At 33.4% G+C, this 22,968-nt stretch overlaps 1 protein-coding gene and 1 long non-coding RNA gene across 10 annotated transcripts in view; one reads left to right on the top strand and one right to left on the bottom strand.

Moving 5' to 3' along the window:
- LOC147844613 (uncharacterized) overlaps positions 1–22,860 on the top strand; it is a 90,396-nt gene extending 67,536 nt beyond the window's left edge. For both annotated transcript variants that reach the window (XR_015482512.2, XR_015482514.2), the window contains one exon: positions 22,789–22,860. This is a non-coding gene — a long non-coding RNA (uncharacterized LOC147844613). The remainder of the gene's footprint in view (positions 1–22,788) is intronic.
- mapk11 (mitogen-activated protein kinase 11) lies at positions 875–16,368 on the bottom strand. 8 transcript variants are annotated; one of them, XM_087246460.2, is made up of 12 exons: positions 16,122–16,368; positions 10,102–10,259; positions 8,133–8,287; positions 7,940–8,051; positions 7,456–7,485; positions 7,269–7,316; positions 5,849–5,963; positions 5,681–5,752; positions 4,762–4,841; positions 4,563–4,641; positions 3,854–4,027; positions 875–1,888 (listed from the first exon to the last, which is right to left on the bottom strand). In XM_087246460.2, exons 4-12 carry the CDS (start codon positions 8,030–8,032, stop codon positions 1,815–1,817), a joined length of 765 nt encoding a protein of 254 aa, XP_087102586.2. In that variant the 5' UTR covers positions 8,033–8,051; positions 8,133–8,287; positions 10,102–10,259; positions 16,122–16,368; the 3' UTR covers positions 875–1,814.
- Positions 22,861–22,968: the final 108 nt, after the last annotated feature.

Genomic DNA, 22,968 nt, shown 5'->3' with positions numbered 1-22,968 from the left:
GCTTTACCACTTCCTAAAAGTGCAGTTTCCTGTTTTGAAAAAAAAATGCATTCCTTCTGTAAAGATGCTGCTTTTCCTCATATAGTACTTTTATTGAATTTCAGTATAAATATTTTCCATACTTTTTATATTATTACATTATTTTAATTAATTAGTCATTTATTGGTTGGTGGTTTGTTAATAAACAATCAAATTTAAGATCACTTATGATTTTGTATATTTAAGTAAGTACATTGGAAAAAAGCTTTCATTCATCCAATTAAAAAATATTAGGGTATATGGTTCACATCTACATTTTATCACTTGACCCAATGGAAAATAAATAATTTGCCTCAAAGATTATTTTCTATCGATGGGTTGCAGTTGGAAGGGCATCCGCTGCGTAAAACATATGCTGGATAAGTTGGCGGTTCATTCCGCTGTGGCAACCCCAGATTAATAAAGGGACTAAGCCGAAAAGAATATAAATTAATGAATATTTTCTATCTTTATGAGAACAGTTTTATATAACCAGGTACAATTTATTTAAATTCTCTTTTTGTTCTAAACAAGAAGTTAGCTGTAATCAAAACAACAATTCCCATAATATGTTCATTCATCCAATTAAAAATTGGGGAATAGTTTCACATCTGTATTTGATCACCCAATGAAAAATAAAAAATTTAATGTAAACAATTTTGTAAAGTCCATAAAAAAACATGTTTATTATGCATGCATATGAATGAGAATGAGATTAATGAATGAGTAATGAGGTTTAGCCTTACTATATACTGATGTTTTTTTTTTTTTTACTGGGGGGATTTGATTATGTTTTCACACAAATAAGCACATTTTCGTCAGTCCCTATCATAACAATGTCACAACGACAAAATAGTAATGTTCTTCATGCAAATTTTATTATTTCCTTTAAAATTTTGTGGTGAAAGATGATCCAACATGTTCTTGACAGTTTAGATTTGTGAGATTAACCCAAACAGATATAAATACTGACTTAAACCACCGGAGAAAATAGACAGGAAATATATATTACAATAAATTGGTCCATAACCTGAGAAAAGAAAAACCATTTGTAATACTGCTTGTTCAGTTTATGCCATTGCAGCGTAAACCCGTTCAACACTAACAGTTCATTTCAGTCATTAATTTTAAAAAGGATTTGACTAGCGATGAAAGATTTGGTATTTGATTGTGTTGTGCACTCTAGGATGATCTCTATTTTTTCATTTTCACCCTTGACGTGCAAATCAGCTGCAAACACAAACACACACACAATGCATTCGAGGTATGTTATATTCAGAGAACTTTGAAATGAGTAAAGCCAGATTATGCAACTGGTTCAATTTTATGCAGAGACTTTTGTACACTGATGCATATATGAATGTTTTAAGACACACATCCCACTCTGTCCAACATTGTAAACATATTTTCTCTCCAGCTCGGCCTGCTTCTCCGGCTTATTAGTTTGTTTTGGTCTTATATGAAAGACACCATACCCTGCTTCACCAACCTGTCTCACATCAAATATAAAAACACTCAAAACACACAACTCTGCGCATACGCACGCACACACGCGACATGCACTTTGTAATACTTTACAATACATTGTGTCCAACAATACCAGTCATGTTTTGCTCTTAAGTGTACAAACACACAGCCACATACAGGAAGGGCGTCATGCCTTGGAAATACATTGTCATCGTCTCGTCTGGCTGAACTGCAGTCTGTTCTTATGTCCACCAGTCCTGTAGTTTGCATGTTCAAAAGAAGGAGAGGGCAGTACTGTATATCGTCCTGGATTGTAGTTGCGCTCAGTTTTATTGTTCAACCTGAAGACTTTCGGGTTTATTGGGAGGATCTTTGAAATTGCTTACTTCCTCAAACACTAGCTCTGTGGAATGGAGAAAAGCTGATTAAAGTTCTGTATTTTTAAGCTCAACAAGGCTGCATTGATTTAAAATAACGAAAAAGTGTTCCCACATTATATTAAGTAGCCTTAACTACTAGGTACTTACATCAAAAAATACGTGTACTTGTGTTAAGATGAAAAGCAGAGGTCAAGAGTATAATTACATATGTAAATACAGAAATTAATTACAGATGTAATTACATGCAGACTATTTTTTTTATATATATAAGTAAGGTGTAAACTAGATGCCATGGCAAAACTTGGCATCTTTGGCTTCTCGCAAAATACATACTTCTCTCCCTCAAACAATGCAAGAGTCTTTCAAGAGATCACACTCAGCTGATGATTGATAATAAAGCTTACTTGGCATGCTGTCCAGGGAGAGAGCCTTGAGCTTATGAGACCCTCGAGCCCTGGGCTCCCTCCCGTTTGAAGGGCGAGAGGAGAGTTTGAGCTCAGGTAGATCTCGATGAACTCCCCCCGGCTTATTTCTGGCTAATGACATATATGGGATGGCTGAGGAGAGGTGTACTTGCTTGGCTATGGTATCAATTTGGTATGTTCAATTTACTTAGGTTGCATATTTTTTGGACAGTGGGGGGAAACCGGAGAACCTGGGGAAAACCCATGCGAGCACAGGGAGAACGAGCAAACTCCGCACAGAAATGTTCACTGATTTAGTAGGGACTTTAACCGGAGATGTTATTGCTGTGAGGCAACAGTGCTAATCCCTCATTGCCCACCTGGAAAGGAGGGGGAGCATGGGTGGGGGGGGGGGGGGGGGGTGTTCAAGATGAAGGTATTGAGATTAAAAAAAACCTGGTTATTTATAGTGGTTTAGGAATCATTTGATTGGGCTGAGCTGATGCGAGACCAGCTGAGAACAATCATAAGCACGTTATCCTCTCGAAATTAGTTTAAAAATAAATCTCACTTAATGCAAGGCATTGTGGTGGCAAAAAACTAGTGCTTAACAACTGGAAATCTCCCTTAGCTCCTTCATTCCAGAACTGGATTTCTCAACATGATATCTGTTATTTAGATGGAGAGACTCAGATTTTCAAGGACTAGCTCTATAAGAAATTATTTGGCTGCTTGTGGTCAATTTCTTGATTTATTTGACTAATCTATATCTCAAAAGCAATCCAGTGACCCCAGAGAAGTTTAAGTTATACCCTCTCTATTTTTGATAGTAATGTTTGTTCTTGTTCTGTGTAAACTGTAGGTATACATAGTAATTAAGTCTACTCAATATAGAGTGGGACCAAAAATGTAATATTCTTAAAGACTGTTTTCTATTTGAATAATTAAATAATTATAATTATATATAATAATTATAATTAAATCATATTTAAGTTTTATTTATTCTTATGACGGCAAAGCTAAATTTATTTTTTCTTATTACTCCAATTATTAATGTCACGTGAAATCAATTTAAAGGTGATTTGTAGCTCAAGAAACATTTCTTACTATTAATGTTGTGCTGCTTAAATTTTTTTTAGCAAAACGCCATGCACTAACATTCGTAGTTTGAAGTAAAGTTTTAAAATGTATTAAAATACAAAACAAACAGAGTATGCTGAATTGCTGACAACATAACTATGTTAATCATGCAAGTTAGGGTAATTAGGCAAGTCATTATACAACGATAGTTTGTTCTGTAGACAATAAAAAATAGCTTAAGGGGGCTAATAATATTGACCTTAAAATGGTTTTAAAAAAATAAACACTGCTTTTATTTTAGTCAAAATAAAAAAATCAGACTTTCTCCAGAAGAAAAAATATTATTGGAAAGCCTGTGAAAAATTCCTTGCTCTGTTAAACTTCATTTGTGAAATATTTGAAAAAGGAGGGCAAATAATTTTGACTTCAACTTTATGTGACTAAATTATCAAATATTGCTCATTATACAAGATGGGGTGACATTTAATGTAAGATCCCCCTCACCCTTCCACTCCTCCATTGTGCGATCCTTGCTCTCAGGGGTCTGATCGTATGGAGGTGCCTCTGGTTCATCTTCTGGATCATGGTACTGGGAAAAGTATGGATGGCACAGCGCTTCACTGGCGGAAATCCGTCCATCACAGTCTAATACCAGCATTTTTTTCAACAGATCAACCGCTAAAATAGAAAAAGGCATATGGGTTAGGAAAAAAGTGCAAGGGATAATTTGACATAATAGTGCTGCACAATATATTATTTCAGCATCGATACTGCAAAGTGTGAATATGCAATAATCACATTGCAGGGTCTTAAGCAATTTCAAGTGAACTTAAACAATTTGGACTCAACAAATTATATAGCTTGTCACATTAACAAAGATTAATTGTTAGTTATTTATACAATGAAGACTAAACAATGTTATTTGACTTTTTTTATTATCTCAGTACTGTTAAACTCCACTTAAAAACAATAACACACTGTTTGTTCTATTGTTTTCATCATTGCTTAGGATAAAATATATTCATATATTATAAATGTGTATATTTTATGCAGAAACACTCCCCACTAAACCATCCCAATCATTGAAAAGTTATAGTCATCTTGTGAAATTATATTCATATAGCAGAAAAACACAATATCGCAATGTCAGTTTTTACCAATATCATGCAGCCATACCTAATATTATTTGATATTCTAGAAATATTAGTCTCACCCAGTGGATTTGCCCCTCTAAATATCTTCCCCAGGTCCTGCTGCGGCATGTGCGGAAGAGACTGGATGTACTTCTGAGCCTAGATGCACAGCACAAAAAACCCAAATCAAATATTAAGTTCTGCATTGAGTTAAGAGCATAAATGCATTGTGAATGTTTATGAATGAAACCAAAACTGCAACAATTTGTCACTCCTCACGTGTTCGGAAGATATCTTCTTCAATACGTCCGGGGTTGGAGTGCCTACAACCTCCATGATTCTCTTTAGCTGATCTATATCTGAAGAAATTGTGTTGAAGATCATATAAAAATAATAATCTAGACCACCTATGCTGATTTATCAAAGTTGAAAACAATAAAATAATATTGTAGAGACATTTACAAGAAAATAAGCAGTAATCTTTCTACATTCAATGCAAAAACAGATTACTTAGATTTATTTGTCTTGTTTCTAGTCCAAATATCTAAAACTTCTTAAATCAAGAAGCATTTAATAGAAAAGCAAAACAGAATGTCTTGTTTTAAGAAATAATATGACAAAATTAAGTGAGTTTTTCCTTAAAACACCCTAAATAATCTGCAAAATAATATAATGCCAGAAGGAAAATCAAGCTTATTTTGCTTACCCCTTTGGCAGATAATTTAGCTTGTTTTAAGGAAAATCTCACTTAATTCTGATGCAATATTTCTTAAAACAAGACAATCTTTTTTACTTGTCTATAAGATGCTTCTTGATTTAAGAATTTTTAGATATTTGGACTAGAAACAGGACAAAAACTCTTAAGTAAGACTAGCATTTTTTGCAGTGTGTGTGCTACCTGCTATTTATTTGCAGTTATTAATGAAACCTACTAGCAATTTCTGAGTGAAACACCTATTCTTTAAGTATATTTTTATGAATGCATATGTTTTTAAGAGTTTAAGAGTTGCAGCTGAATGTGACGTTCCTACCTAAAGGAGAGATATAGTTAGCTATCGATGATGTTCCTACAATCGGCTGCTATAATTGAATTTGGGCCACTTAGACTTTGCCTTCCTCACCTGCATTACAGGAAGCAAAGACTCACTCAAAAACCACACATGAACACACTAAGAGGAGGACATATAGTGAAGGATACAATCGTTGCCAGGAAACAAAACCTTCCCCTTCAGAAGCTCACCCATGATGCATCCGACAGACCAGATATCCACTGTAAAGCACAAACTTATTTAATTAACTAATTGCTTGTTGTGTATCTGTCTGTCTGAATCAATCACTGGAGATTCTTAGGTTAAGCCCATCTCACCTGTCTGGTTGTAATGCATCCAGTTAAGCATGATCTCTGGTGCTCTGTACCAACGAGTCGCCACATAGCCCGTCATCTCATCATCTGTTTGTCTGGCCAACCCAAAATCGAGGATCTGAGGGAGGGGGGGAAGAAAATCCAATGTGTTATTGATCAGTCACGTGACATGTGGAAACCTGGCAGGCAAAACAACAACTAGCCATAATAGCAGTTACACTGGAATTTCTATAGAAATGCCGTCATGTTTTCATTTGTTTCAAGCTGCTAATATTTCAGCAGATATCAGCAGAACACAAAACAGAGATATGATCGCAAACTGTAAATTGTGGGCTCTAGTGATCCGCATCTGCAGCAGCAGCTGTTTTTAAGGCATTTCAACCCCTCATGTGCCTGTCAGAGCTACAATTCAGCAATGTTTATGTCTATCTTGTCTATATTCCTCAGTGATTTTGTCATTAGTGGCAGCGTTATAGTGTCTGCTTTTATATTTTGGTGTGTGTTGTTTTGCTTAGCATAATATTTGCTACTAGAAAAGATCTATTGGTTCACCTCTGCTGTTTATACTTTGACTTTGCATTTTAATTTACACTTCAATTGCATTTAACCTGCAACTTAGAGTAGAAACTGTATAAAAAGCAACCAGCCTGACAGCTAATAGGTACCATAGTTCAGTGTTTTCCAACCATGTTCCTGGAGGACCACCAGCACTGCCATGTTTTGGATGTCTCCTTTGTCCAACACACCCATTACAGGTCTTTTAGTCTCTGCTAATAAGCTGATGATCTGAATCAGGCGCGTTTGGTTAAGGAGACATGGAAATGTGCAGTGTTGGTGATCCTCCAGGAATGTGGTTGAGAAACAATGCCATAGATTGTTGTGGGTCAATGTGTGACTCCAGAATAGTTATCTTCCTCTCTATACGGTCTTGTGAGAGAGCCTCGATGTCTCTATTGCCGCCGTAATATTTGTGTAGTTTCCTTGGAATGGGTTCACTACGAGGCATGGGATGCTCGACAACAAAAAAACTCCCAAAAATATAAACAGTTCAATAATAGATGACCTTATCCCGAAATGGTAAAAAAAGGTGGGATTTATTTACATGGATGATGATAAAAAACGTCCAGTGCAAAATACATGTTCATTGACCCAATCCCAAAAAGGTATGTACAAGGAAATAATGCTATAAATTAGCTTTAATTCAGCACAAATCCATAAAGTTCTTCTTTCTGGTTGTTTTTCTCTGAATTCTGTATACCTTATTGAACAATTATCAATTATTTTGGGCTAAAAACAGATAAATTACTCAGCCCTTGGAGCAAGTAACATTTTACCCGTTTCCCCAATGGTATGATGACACATGAAAACTATCACCTGAAAATTAAAACTCATAGACTAGATATGCATAATGCGAGTTTCTCACCCTAAGTTCACAATCTTCATTCACGGCTACATTGCTTGGCTTTAAGTCCTGCAAACATGAAAACAAATGTGAAATATGGCATTGCATATTGTTAAAGCTATTATGGCATAATTCTTTTGTAAAGAAAGTTTAAAGCAATTATTTGACTGTAAAGTGGACACTTAAAAAGACAAAAAAGAGCACTCACTCTGTGTATCAGTCCAGCTGAATGGATGTACTGATTGGGAGGAGGAAAGGTAGTTTAGTCGTAAGATGAAAAAAGCATTTTGCAGTGGACCCTTTCACATTTCTGGGTTTGTTAGAAGTCGTCATAGTGTGGTAAACCATGAGCGGAGTGAATGGGAGAGTACAGCAAATATAGATTTTTGCTCAAATAATAAAAGAAAAACTAAATGATTGTGTTATCAAGACTTTCAGAGAAAGTAAAAAAACAATGTAACACTGATAATGGCAGCCAATTTACTGTCCTGCTCCAATAGACGGTAAGTAACACCTCGCATTAGCGGTAATTTGCTTTTTGTAATTTGATGCAAAGATGATATATTACAATCTATATATTAAAAACTTTCAAGGATTTAAGATGCTGATGACCATTACACGTGTCTTGTGAACAGGGTCCATTAAGAAACAATAATAACATCCATTAAAAAAAAAAACGAACAATCACTTACCTTAAGGCCCCGAAGAAGCTGATAGATGAGGAATTGTACGTGTTCGTCTGAAAGTCTTTGAAACTTGACAATGTTGTTAAGATCTGCTCCCATCAGATTGGTCACTAGATAGCTAGACAGACAGAGATGGACTTAAATCCGATTCAGGACATTTAAATCCTCACACACTTGAAACATGAGCTAGTTTGTCTACCGCAAGTCCAGACGGTTTCAATCAAATCCGAATGTGCCTATTTGGCTTCACTGACATATTTATGTGCACAGATATTGTCACCAGGCAGACACTCACACCTCATTGAATTCCTCGAGAGAAGCTGCCGGAGTGAAAACGTCCAGCAGTCCAATAACCTGGATGACAGGAACATATAACATGAGTGACTCAAGTAGCTGTAGAGCTGAAATAAATCTCAGAATAGAGTGATTGGAACAGACCTATAGGGACATGATTCAGATGTTTGATGTCTAACCAGCTGATTAAAAATACTATGAACAGTTTACTTTTATAATGTTCCAAATATACAGTATATTTCTTAATTTTATCCAAACCTCAAACATATTTTTTTGTGCTGAAAAATCCATGAATTAGCAGTTTTTCATATTTTGCACTTCATATTTCCCCAGATTTATTCATGCTTTCTATTGCATTTTGAGACCTTGATCTTTCTTTGTGTTTCTTTCATCCTTAAAAAGTTGAAGTTTATGAACATTTTAAATAGTTTAAAGTGATATCTCGCCTTGTTTGGTGTTGTATATTACTCTATAAAAACCTTGTAATAACCAGACTCTTTTCTCTATATATTATTTTTATACATTATATTATTATTCCAACTACTAAAATGTCAAGAAAAGTCCCTTTGTTAAACTCTACAGTTGAATTTTCAACATCAAAAGACAACAGAGCAGAGATTAACATCCAATAATATTATTCGCAAAATACAGAAACTCTTAATTTAACAAATACTTTACAGTGAATGCAAATATCTAGGCAGTATATAATATTATAACATTGCAAACATTGTAGAAATGTGTTCTTTAAACATTCTAAGCTAGTTACGTTTTAAAAACAATAAATGTTACAGCACCTCCAGGCTAAAATCTTATTCAGAAAATAAAACATTCCATGAATGTGTTAAATAACATTAAAGCGATAGTCCACCCAAAAATTAAAATGTCATCATTTACTTTGTCCCAAAACTATTATAGTTTATTTCTTCGGCTGAACACAATAGAAAATATTTAAAAGAGAGCCATAAAATGACAACCATTTACTTTCATAGTAGGAAAAACAAATACTATGCAAGTCAATGGTTAGAGATTTCCAACATTCTTCAAATTATCTTCTTTTGTGTTTAATAGAAGAAAGAAAGTCAATCAGGTTTGGAAAAAGTAATGGATGAGTCTATCTCGTTAACTAAAGATTAGGCTCATCATTAAGTCTGTTTATTGTGTAAATGTAAGTAAATGTATATGTAATCAGTTTTTAAATTTATTTTAGTAATATTATTGACTAATTTAAAAATTAAATTTGATTTATTTACAATACAGTTTGTAAAGTTTATTTTCTTCATTGTCTTTTTTTAGATATATTATATTAGAGACTTGCTTTGTAACCGAATGAGTGAATCTAATTGGATTTGCATTGTAAACATTAAAGTTAAAAAGCTATTATTTTGGTAACATTTTATTTTGATGGTCCATTTGAGTATTAGTAGACTGTTTGCTTAATATTTATTGATACTGCTCCTTTAACAGACATTTAACTGACTATTAAAAACTTAGCAAATACATGTCAACTTACACTAACCCCAACCCCAACCTAACTGTCTACTTATAATCTAATGAGAATTAGTTGACAGGAAGATGCATTATAACTTTAATTCAAACAAACGGACCATCAAAATAAAGTGTGATCATTATTTTTTTATTTCATATATTGAGTATTTAGTCACAATAATCCCAAAATCAATCTGCATAAATCACCAGATTTTTTTTTTTTTACAAAATGAGCAAATGAATAGCAAAATTAAACAGCAAAAAAAGTCTGTAGATTGTTTTCTGGCCCTACTAAAGATCGAAGAATGTTCCCTGTTAGCTGTCTAGCGGTTTATATTATAGGAATGGACCTTCAGTATTTGTTTACTCCCCTGTGTTCATGTAATTACATGTTTATGGGTGTCTTGAGGGACTAACATTCTCGTGCTTCATGTGTTTGAGTAGTCTCAGTTCTCTGTATGTTCTTCTGCTGTGGATGAGGGACTGGAAAGGCCTGGAGAGCTTCTTCACGGCCACTTTCTGACGAAGGCGCACGTCATATGCTGAGCTAGAGAGAAAATGTCAGAATTATTGGACTTAAACCTAAAACCATTTCTGCTGAGACTACACCTTATTGCCATGATAACAAGACTGTTATGTTCCTGTTCAATTTGACCTTTCAAAATGGTATCACTTCCTCATAGCAGAACACGCTTTGGATGAAAGCAATTACACAGACACACTCCTATGTTCTTCCACTGAACCAAATCCTCTGGAGAACTGCGTTGAACACGAGTGCATGACATAGAAGTAATTAATACATACATAAAGGTTATTTGTCTCGCCTTCAGAGCCATATCAGTTATTAGTTGGGCGAATTGTATTAAGGTTTCTAGGTGAAAGAGAGACTAAATAAATTGGATCAAGAGTATAAAGGATCATATTCTGCAGTATTATGAATGTGCTTCAGTATATTAAATAAATCAAAATCCTCTGGTAGGTCTTTAGAACTTGATTAATAAAGGAATTTATAGATATTGATTAGCCAAGTCCTGGAGTTTTGTAGCTGCAGCAAAAAATGAATAATTTTTATTTGTTATATTTTTAAGAGAATCGTGCATTATTTTATTTCTTTATTTTAACTTAATTTTTTTTATTATTATTATTGTTTCATTTTATTTAATAACATTTTTTTAATTTAATTTAAATGTTATATAATATATATGAATTACATATATATATATATATATATATATATATATATATATATATATATATATATATATATATATATTACATTGTATTTGTTTATTTATTTTTATTTATTTATTGTTTATTTTAAATATATGTATTTATTTATTTATTTAATTTTGTTTTATTTTATTTTATTATTTATTTATTTTTATTTTTTTTGTATTTTATTTTATTGTCATCACCAAAGTCTTTGACTCTATAAAAGACAAGGAGCACCCAACCCCCATTTGGGATGCTCCCAGTCTCTGATTGAACCCGTCCACACTCCAGGTCTGCCCAGCCCCCTTCCTTTAAAATAAATCGGCTCTGCTGTGAAGAAGTCAAATAATCACACAATAGAAAGGCCTTAATGTGAACAATGCAAATTCACAGCTCTTTTGAAAGAAAGAAAGCATTTGTGGGAGTGATTGTGTGTGTGAGAGAGAGACATTCCTGTGGATTGAAATGAAGGGGATTTGAATAGGGGTTGTTCATTTTTCTAATCGTGCTTTAATTCTGTTACATCCGAATATATATTCAAATTAAGATGTTATTAACAAATCAGACTTAATTGCATTGGGATGCAGTGATTAAATGACGGTTGCATTGCATGGTTTATTAAAGCACGATGGGATTATCATTAAACAAATACATAACAATAACTTAATCAGACCTCCCGTGTCAGATAACACGCTGTAATGTCTCTATTATCATATCCCAGGGCTATCAGAAACAACTGAACCCATTCACGTCCACATGGGATCCAATCAGGAGCAATTAAATCCCCTGTGCAAATCCATTGTTAGTGTTGTGCATCTTTTAATACAGATAATGAAATAATTAGGTCTCAGGTGGTCTCCGGATGTTGTGGGGCATCTGCATCATTGACAGTGAAATGAGCTGGATCGTATAATTTTTCAGAGCGGGCAAACCTGCCAAATAAACGGGAAGGAAAGACTGGTAATAGCTTCCAACATAAGACGCCATGCGATGCCCTCAGGCAATGTTCTCTGTTGTTGTTGTTTTTAGATGCCTTTGGGTTTGCTATATTCATTTAGTATTTCAGTGCACTTATTTTAGTTACGTAAACGGGAACTGAGAGTCTTAACAAACCCCAATTGTGCCATTTTAAAAGTTCCTTGTTTCAGACACCCCTTACCATATGTGCACATACATCCGAGTTACTCAAATATTTATAGTTTGTTCATGATAATATCTCTAAACCCCTCCTCTTTTGAAAGCCAACTGTTTTCTGATTGGTGAGATGGCCTAGTTCGTTGTGATTGGTGGACCCTTTTCAGCAATTGCTGCATTATCATATCTAAATTTTAGCACCAGAGGCTTCTAAGCACTTATAAAAATTGTATACATTCATTTATTCATTTTCCTTCAGCTTAGTCCCTTTGTTTATCAGGGATCCCCACAGCGGAATGAACCGCCAACTTATCCAGCAATTATTTTATGCAGCAAATGTCTTTAGACTGGGGGGGAAACCGGAGCACCCAGAGGAAACCCATGCCAACACAAATAGAGGATGCAAAAAATGCCAACCCACCCAGTTGAGGCTCGAACCATCAACCTTCTTGCTGTGAGGCGACAGTGCAAACCACTATGCCACCAAAACTTTATACAATCTAAACGTAATATTTTTATTAGCAGTAACAGTATCTTTGTTTTACTGTAGTTAATAGATGCAAAATGGCTTTTTGGCATGTCTTTAACAGAAGCTGTGTGATATTGAATGCATTATGCAGTAGAATGATAAATAAAATGATATTCAATATCTGATGCAACGTTTTTAAAAAATTATATAAGTATGCAAATTTTTCATATTATTTCAGGGAAAAGTGAGCCATGTTTTAGTCTTGCCATAAACTAATATTTTAACATTGTAAACAAACCAAAAATATATACTTTGCTTCAACGTGTTGTTTAATCAACCTGAAAACATTAAAAGCAATGGGATAAACAAAAACATTTGTGTAGTTACATATTGGCTGTCTTGTTAATTTCTAAACATGGCTTGATTGCTGAGTCATATGTCAGCATTTATATTAAAAGTGATTTACAAATGATTTACAGTTATTTTCTACAAAAGTATAGAAAAGTGATTTACTGATTTTTGAACAAGAAAACCACACTGTAAAAAATGGCTGTGATTTCAACCGTAAAAATCTGTAAAAATACTACAATACAAATCCGTAACCTGGTTAACGGTATATTTCCTTAATATATACGGCGAATAACCGTAAATTGACTTTCATGGCACATAACTTTTTATGCATTTTGTTAACATTAATATGGATCTTTTTAGTTGTTTCCCCATCAGTTATGCACATTAGAGATTTATGCTACATCTAATGATGATAAACAATGTTTATTTCATGACTTTAATTTTATGCGTGTTACCATACTGGTGTTTAGTAGCTGTGTGAATGACACTGAGCACCTTCTATATGCTGATACTCTTTTCTGCTTGTGGGAAAAGTTAATTGTGATGAGCATTGGCTATTTATGTGACTTCCTCAACACCACCTGCATGTGGGTGTGCTAACGTGTCTAACTGTGTAACAAAAGATGTGTAGATGTTGATCATTCAAAATACAGACATATTACCTCGATACTTAATGAAATTCGGTAGTTTACTGTAAAAATGACAAATTACTTGTACAGTTTGTGTTGGTTTTAACGGTAAAGTACTGGCAACCACAGCTGCCGTTTTTTTTACCGTAATTTTTAAGGATTTATTTTTTAAAATAGTATAACTATGCTATTATGTGTGTGATAATGGCAGGCAGGCACATCAAGAAACTCTCGTATTAAACTTCTCATTTATTGCCAACCATTGCGATATATGTACATTAGGTGTGTGCGATATCAGACAAATCGAACATTGTGATATTTTCTTATTCTGCGAAAAATATTGCGATATGAATACAATTGACGACTTGAATATCTCTGTTTGGAAAGGGTTTATAATTTTATATTGCATACATTCTAATTATATTCTACAAGCATGGATGAACACAATAAAGAAAAAGATACAAATTAAATTCACAATCTTTTATTATTTATCAGGAGCTTAACAATCAAATATGCAGTCACTGATTTGATTTCATTTTATTGACAATGATGTGTTGTATTTATTGTACTGTAAGTGTATATTGTATTTGTTAAATTTGTTACTTCCTGTACAGGGACTACAGATGTAAATTAGCTTTATAGCTAACTCTGGCACAACATGTCATGTTGTACATTGTCCCTGTATAAATAAATAAAGTAAATAAAATAAAAATAAACAGTATTCAGGTAAGCAGTAATTGAAGACTTAAATGCAAAATATTACTGCAAAGTCTTCATTATAAATCATTTATTAAAAGGAATCGTTACTAATTAATAATAATAATACTAATTCCTTACATTTATACAGTGCTTTTCTGGACATTTACAGCACTTCGCACATTTTTGGATAGAATCACCCCATCCACCACCAGTGTGTGGCATCCTCCTGGATGACAAAGGCAAAAATCCCACAAAAGCATAACAGAGGCTCTTCCAATACCACCATGACTCACATTTTGACCATTCGAGTCCTCTAGCGGTGGCACTGTGGCTCAGTGGTTAGCACTGTTGCCTCACAGCAAGAAGGTCGCTGATTTGAGTCCCGGCTGGGCCAGTTGGCATTTCTGTGTGGAGTTTGCATGTTCTCCCCGTGTTGGTGTGGGTTTCCTCCGGGTGCTCGGATTTCCCTCACAGTCCAAAGACAAGCGCTATAGATTAATTGAACAAACCAAATTTAAGTATGGGTGTTTGTATGGGTATTTCCCAGTACTGGGTTGCAACCCGAAGGGCATCCCCTGTGTAAAACATATGCTGGATAAGTCGGTGGTTCATTCCGCTGTGGCGACCCCTGACAAATAAAGGGACTAAGTAGAATGAAAATGACAATTTTGATGTAACAGCAGCTTGCAGATGTAATGCTGAGCGGAAACAGCAGTGACTGCTTACACAACGATTGTGAAACTTGACCAGAAAAAAAGTTGGGGAAGGGGAAGAGAAACACGTTTACTTGTGCAGTTAATTAAGCATGTTATCTACATCCTTTCTTTTTAGAATGCACCTAATAGCTTAAATATAATCTTACTAAATTACCTTTACCTGACTGACAGGTTTGCAGTATCCGTAAATTGATATGGTGAAACTGGGAAGATGCTGAGGCCAGGAGCTGCGTCACCATGGCAACGGTTTCAGTCAGTCACAGCACGAGGGAGGCTCTAATGTTGTAGTTGAGATGCTACAGTGAGCAGTGCAATGTAAATCTCTCAGAATGAGTGCATTATGGCTGGATGAGAGGTCTGGATGTTTTCCAGTGCAGATGGACATGATGGGGGTGTGGCACGGGTAGCACTACAGGAAGGTCTTTGCTTGTAAAGCAGGAACTGAATAGGCCTAGCATGTAGTCTAGAGCAATATTATCGTAACAGATGGGCATGTTGGTAGGTTGCTTAAACAACCTAACCACAAGCTGAAGCCTCAGTATGTGTTGTTCTGTACATTAACAAAGCGGATTTGACTACCTGAGATATACAGGAAAACACCTTTGCAGTCTTTAAGATCTGTCTTTTTGTTCTTGATGTACTGCCAGATACACAAATCAGTTTTCAGATGATTTCATTTGACTTTCTTTATCTTTTTAACATGTATAGCACATTATGCCAAGCTGATATTATTGCTGCAGAAATGATTGACACATGTCAGTAAACAAAGGAGCAACAGCAACAATATAGGCTATTAAAAGCAATGCCAACAAACATAGTTTATATAATATGCAATTTTAAAATTCTTTTAAATTGTTAATTATCATTGTGAGACAAAAGACAAATCAGTATTTTGTTTTCTTCTAAAATGCGTGCCGGATGTTGTTTTGTCAGGCTTGATTCCTGCCTCACCCTCTCTTCCCTCTTGGACGCGATGTTACGAATCCTACTATGATGAAGGCTTGGCTAATGAATATTAACGTGTTAAATCTGACGTTGCTTGGTAACCTTCCTGAATCGTCACATAGTATAATATTCATGAGCCACGCCTGCAGTTTTGAAGCGGTCCTTCTAGTTTCGTCAGCGCTTCATCTAATTATCGGCTGCGTCATTAATATTCATAAGTAACACCTTATTCATAGTAGAATCTGTAAACTCGCCTGCTGGACTCACCATACTGAGCCATATGCCCCCGATCCAACCGGTGTAAGGTTCTGGTATCGTTCTGGCACCTCCCAGACAGTCTTGTTTAATTCTTGCCGGTAGAATCCCGGTCTTGTCGCCATGTTTTCCGTTTAAAAAGACGCTCTTTACTGTAAAAGTGTAAGGAAAACACTAACGCATCCGCCAAAGGGATGTGCCTGTGCGTGGAGGCAGCCGGCTTCAGTCTCTCTTCTTCTATTTGCCAGAAATGGGAGGAACCGTCAGTGGTGTGTGTGTGTGGTTGTAGAGAGAGATATGGGGGATGGGGAAAGCAATCGAAATAATTATTAAAACAAATCCTCAGATGTAATTTACTTATTATTTTTATTATTGTTATTATTATTATTACTATTATTATTAGCCATTAGCCATCATTATTGGGCCATTCTTATTATTATTATTACTATTATTATTATTATTATTATTATTGTTACTATTATTATTATTATAACTATTATTATTATTACTATTATTATTATTAGGCATTAGCCATCATTATTGGGCCATTATTGTTGTTATTGTTATTATTATTATTATTATTATTATTATTATTAGGCATTAGCCATCATTATTGGGCCATTCTTATTATTATTATCACTATTATTATTATTATTATTATTATTATTATTATTAGTGTATTAGCCATCATTATTGGGCCATTCTTATTATTATTATTACTATTATTATTAATATTATTATTACTATTATTATTATTATTATTATTATTATTATTAGGCATTAGCCATCATTATTGGGCCATTATTGTTGTTATTGTTATTATTTTTATTTTTATTATTGTTATTATTATTAGTATTATTAGTATTAGTATTATTATTAGGCATTAGCCATCATTATTGGGGCAATATTGTTTTTGTTATTATTATTATTACTATTACCAACAAAAATTACCACTATATTTTCTTAACTATTATGACAATTCTAAAGAAAGAAAAAATAAATAAATAAATAAATAGTCATGTAATTGACAACACAATGTTGTCATACAAGTTTAAAAACAGCTTAACAGATACTTTGAAATATTAGTTTATTATCTGTCATCTAAATGATCTTTCATCTTTTTGTAATCAAATTAATTGAAATGTCCATACCACTAAACAGTTTAGAAACTAGTTTAGAAACCAGATGAATAATTAATCTTATTAATCTCATTTTCTGTGATCATCAGTAACTGACTCCAAATAGGAAACAGCCCCATCTAGTGTTTAACTCCTGGTAAGTCATGGCAAAAAAAGACACATTTATAGTATGAATGCCCAGTTAAAGATGGACAAAATGTAGAAATTTAAATGAATACTGGTGCAAACTATTTATCACAACAGAGCAAGCAATGAAAACTCTGAAAAACTCAATTGTGTGAAGTACTCTTGTGCCATTAAAAAATCTTGTGGCGAGTTTTGTAGTATCATAGTGCACCATCTCATCTTTTTCATTCATTGATTGTATATACAGTTGAAGTCAGAATTATTAGCCCCCTTTTGAATTTTTCAATCCTTTTTAAATATTTCCCTAATGATGTTTAACAGAGCAAGGACATTTTCACAGTATGTCTGATAATGTTTTTTCTTCCGGAGAAAGTCTTGATTGTTTTATTTCGCCTAAAACTAAAGCTGTTTTTAATTTTTAAAACACTATTTTAAGAACAATATTATTAGCTCCTTTAAGCCATTTTTTAATAGTCTACAGAACAAATCATCAATATGCAATAACTTGCCTTATTACCCTAACCTGCCTAGTTAACCTAGTTAAGCCTTTAAATGTCACTTTAAGCTCTATAGAAGTGTCTTAGAAAATATGTAGTAAATTATCATTTACTGTCATCATGGCAAAGATAAAATAAATCAGTTATTAGAGATGAGTTATTAAAACTATTATGTTTAGAAATGTGTTGAAAAAATCTGCTCTCTGTTAAACCGAAAATGGGAAAAAAATAAACAGAGGGGCTAATAATTCTGACTTCAACTGTAAGTAAAATAAATTGAAATTGAAATGTGTTACACTATTCTGATAAGTATGATAAAAAAGATTATTTATGTTTTGTTTTTGACTTGGCTATGATGATAGCATTTTGTATAGCTTCTACTATCATGATAGAATTTCTATAGCTTCCATCATAGTATTTATAGTCGACTCTAAGAAAGATCAGATCCTTAAACCGAACATTTCAGACACTGTGAGGATGGAGCTGATGCTAAAGTGTATATTATGAAAAGAGTTTGACACTAGGTGGATTTAGAAACTATTTTAGTCTTTCAGGATGTCAATTGAAGTATTTAAAATAACAAAGGGGCACGCATATGTCTGAAATATGTCAAAAAATTGTCAATTTTACAGTAAATGACTGTAAAGCTTGTCAAAAGTTTGCATACAATCCAAAAAAGGTAAATGATGATGTAAAAGACGCTGAAAGACCCTATCCATTCCCATTGTACCATTTACCAGTCTGATTGCATTTGCAAATTGACAGCAGGAAAACCTTTTCATGCAGTAAATCAGAGGATGCAAAGATTATAAAATTAAAAAGAGTAATTAAAACAAATAATATCGTTGACTTAAATGATTCTGAGTTAAAGATTATGCTGAAACCGACCAAGATTTATTTCAGAATGAATATGCCCTCACTCAGAAACAGTATCCCAATAATTCACAAAATGTTCATTGCTTTACTTCATGTCCATATGTTTTCTCAGTGAATAACAATGCTAATCTGCTGAACGTAGTCTGCAGTTTTACAGTGTAGTCAAGCCCACTGAATGCAAAGCAGTGTCTTTGTATGTGGTTCATTCAAACATTTTACTTTGTAATTTGTGCAAAGTTTGCTACATTATACCAAGTAACAGACATTTGCATGATATTTGTATCGGCCAAATATTGTCCTATTCTAACAAACTAAACATCAATGGGAAACTTATATCTTCAGCTTTTTAGATGGTGTATGAAAAATGTAAAGTTTTGCGGTCGCATTTAGTTCTGTTGAGTTTCATTTACATTTATTCATTTGGCACAAGGGCTTAGCTTATAAGTAAGGATAAAAAAGATCTTCAAATCATCAGAGTTGCAATATATGCAGTTGAAGTCAGAGTTATTAGCCTCCCTGAATTATTAGCCCCCTGTTTTTTCCCCCCCCAAAATTTCTGTTTAACATAGAGCAGATTTTTTCAACACATTTCTAAACATAATAGTTCAACTCATTTCTAATAACTGATTTATTTTCTCTTTGCCATGATGACAGTGCATAATATTTTACTATATATTTTAAGATACTTCTATACAGCTTAAAGTGACATTTAAAGACTTAACTAGGTTAATTAGGTTAACTAGGCAATTAGGGTAATTAGGCAAGTTATTGTATAATGATGGTTTGTTCTGTAGATTATCGAAGGAAAATATAGCTTAAAGGGGCTAATAATTTTGACCTTAAAAAGGTTTTTAAAAAATGTAAAACTGCTTTTATTTCAGCCGAAAAAAAACAAATAAGACTTTTTCCTGAAGAAACAATATTATCAGACATACTGTAAAAATTTCCTTGCTCTGTTGAACATAATTTGGGAAATATTTAACAAAGACAAAAACAATCTGACTTCAACTGTAAATGCTATGACAGTTTTAATTATTATTGTTTTTTATATTTATTTATTTATTTTATATATTTTTTTATATATGTAATGGGTTTATTTAATTAAAGTAAAATTAATTAAAGTAAAATTAACGTAGTCACATTGAATCATGCACAGAATTTGTTCCCCGCTGAAACAGACAGAAACGAAGATGACAGGCCAAAATTTTTGATTTCTGGAATGGAAGTATTCTTATTATTTTAAAAGCATAAAAGGTAAGTAAAAAGGTAAATGAAGAGGTTATTCATTGTTAATTGCAGATCTCCTCTATTAATAAAAAGGTTTTCAAAGACATCAAGCCACAACCTCAAGTAATGCATTACTTGCTATAAAAATAACTAGGTAGCGCAACTAGTTACTTTTTTAGGGAGTAACTCAATATTGTAATGCATTACTTTCTAAAGTAACTTTCCCCAACACTGATTATCATTATCAATTTATTATTCAAATTAATATTCAGAAAAAATCTTCTGCTGTTCCAAATAAGTTGAACACAAGTGGAGAAAATACCCAACTAAAAATCCTCCTCCTACATCTACTAAAAAAATATTTAATAAAATAATCAGTTCATTCATTTACAATTCTATTTTAATATAAGTGGTTACGAACAACTTATATGGACTGAATAAAAAAAATAAAATAAAGTTAAACATTACTAAATTTTATTTGTTTAAATTCAGCCCATATAAATTGTTTGCAATGACTTACCTTACAAAAAATAGTAAATCCAGTTAATCATTATTACACATTACACATTTGAGTGTACTGCAACATGTCAGATGCAAAATGGCTTAAATGGGTTTTTAAAACAAATATCTGTAAACTGATTATACCACAAACCTTAGTAAACCATGTTCCTTGATCCATTTAAATACTCCCCTTACATTTTACCTCTTTTACATTTTGCCTGGCTTTTATTTACATCCATTTTCAGCCTCATTTGCAATGAGGTCAGCCGCAAAAATAACAGTGTACATGTCTTTACATCTCTGCTTTTTCCAGTAATCCTGACAGCTCTGTTTTTCACACTAGAAGAGCATTTCCACGTACACAAGCTTTAATATGAATATGCCCTTCTGTGTGTATCTGCTAAAAGCTTACGTTTAACAGTTGCACACGAAGACAGATCATGTAAATTAACTTCACGTTGATGTCAGGTTATTTCTCGCCCTCCATTTGATGAACAGCTTTTCAATTTGGATTCACTCCAGGGAACATTGTACATCATTCATCCTGATTTTTGACCACAATAAGCACTTCTCTGAGACTCTGGCATCCATTCTCTCGAAATCTGCCTTATCTGATAGACCCCAGACATCATCACACACTGCTCCTCGCTGACCATTATAATGAACTTTCACTCATGCAGAACATTTTTACTGTTCACCAGTCTGATTATTCCTTCAATTTGGACAACAAAATTTAACCACATCTTTACACAATTGCAAAAGTACATAAGATGAAATACGTCTGCTAATGTTTTTAGGATGATGCCTGGCAACGTTGTTGTCTCTCACATATGATTATGTGATAAAGATTTGCAGGTTGAACAGTGCAGTGGATTCTCTCATCTAAACTTATATAATTACTTATTTAAACTTATACCAACTCTATTTCCTTCCTGTTTACCCGCACTGTAAAGAAATGCTGTCAATTTTGGTCACCAGTAATACTGTAAAATATACAAGTGCACTGTAAAAATAATTACAACTGTGCTGTAGTTTTACAGCATAGTTGTAATAGTTAATTCACAACATGCTTGTAAATTTTGCTAGTAACACTGTAAAAATTGCACATAATACTGTAAAAATAGTAAGTAAATCTGTAAAATGTTCAAGTGCACTTTAAAAAGCAGTACAGTTGTAATTGTTAATTTACAGTGCACTTTACTGTATTACTGGCAACCAAAATTAACAGTAATACAGTAACACTGTCAGTTTTACAGCAATTTTTAAAGTGCTGTTAATAACAGGCATTCACATTTGATCAAATCTAGGAATTCAAACTAGCTTTACTGGATGCAACACATTTGTTTACTGGGACAATCTTCATTTTATTTCTGGTCATACATGATGTTATTTTCAGGGTCATTATTCATCTTAAGGTTCAATTCTTGCTATTAACAAACCATTATCTATGAATTTTGCTTTGGTAAACTCTTAATTTACTGCTTATTAATGGTAGGGTTGTAGTTTAGTAGGTTTAAATTAGGTATGTAGAATGAGATAATGAAGAATATGAACTTTATAAGTACTAATAAACAGCCAATATATAAATAATACTTGTGCTAATAAGCAACTAGTTAATAGTGAGGATTGATTCCTATACTAAAGTGTTGTCATTATCAATACGGGTTCTGTCATAAAGTTGGGTCTGAGCTCGCTTTCTGACTTACTTTGTAAATGAGTTATTAACTGAGCATATATAATTATATGTAATATTCCAAATTTGAAATGTCAGAGAGCACTTTAATTCCATTTTAAAGGACAGTTAACCCAAAACTGAAAAATCTGTCATCATTTACTCACCCTTTACTTGTCACAAATAAATTTGAGTTCCTTTCTCTTGAACTCTCTCTTCTCTTGTTAAGAAGATATTTTGAAAAATGTTGGAAACCTGTAACTGTTGACTTTTGACTCAAAGAAATGTTAACCAGTTTCTTCAAAATAACTTCTTTTGTGTTCAGTAGAATAAAGAAACTCATAAAGGTCTGAAACCATTTGAGGGTAAGTGAATAGTGAGCAAATTTAAATTTTTGTGTAAGCTATTTCTTCAAATGTTTTCCAATTCAGTACGTTGTTGTTGTGCATATGGGCTTGTATGATGGTTGACCGAGGGCATCCATGTAAATCCAAACAAATCCAGAGTCCTATAGATTTCCAGAATTTTGACATGTTCTTTCCATGTGCTTTGCATGTCTTTGCAAACTTGTCAAGGATGCTTCATGATACCGCATTTAAATCAAATCACCTGCAGATCTCCTTTACAGGATCATCACAGAGACAAAGACGCTTCTGAAAAGACGGACATATTATCAGGTTCAAAAAAGGAAACATTCTGTGTATGTATTAATTCTCTTTTAATAGATACTGAGAGTATTTGTAATTATTTCTGGAGAGGTTAAATTGTTAGCCTTTAAAATATTTGCCTCAAAAACTCCTGCTCTTTG

This window comes from Danio rerio, chromosome 4 (genome assembly GCF_052040795.2).
Source record: "Danio rerio strain M-AB ecotype USA chromosome 4, GRCz13ab, whole genome shotgun sequence".
NCBI lineage: Eukaryota > Metazoa > Chordata > Actinopteri > Cypriniformes > Danionidae > Danio > Danio rerio.
The sequence above is the reverse complement of the archived record's forward strand: the minus strand, read 5'-3'. Positions and strand labels throughout refer to the sequence as shown.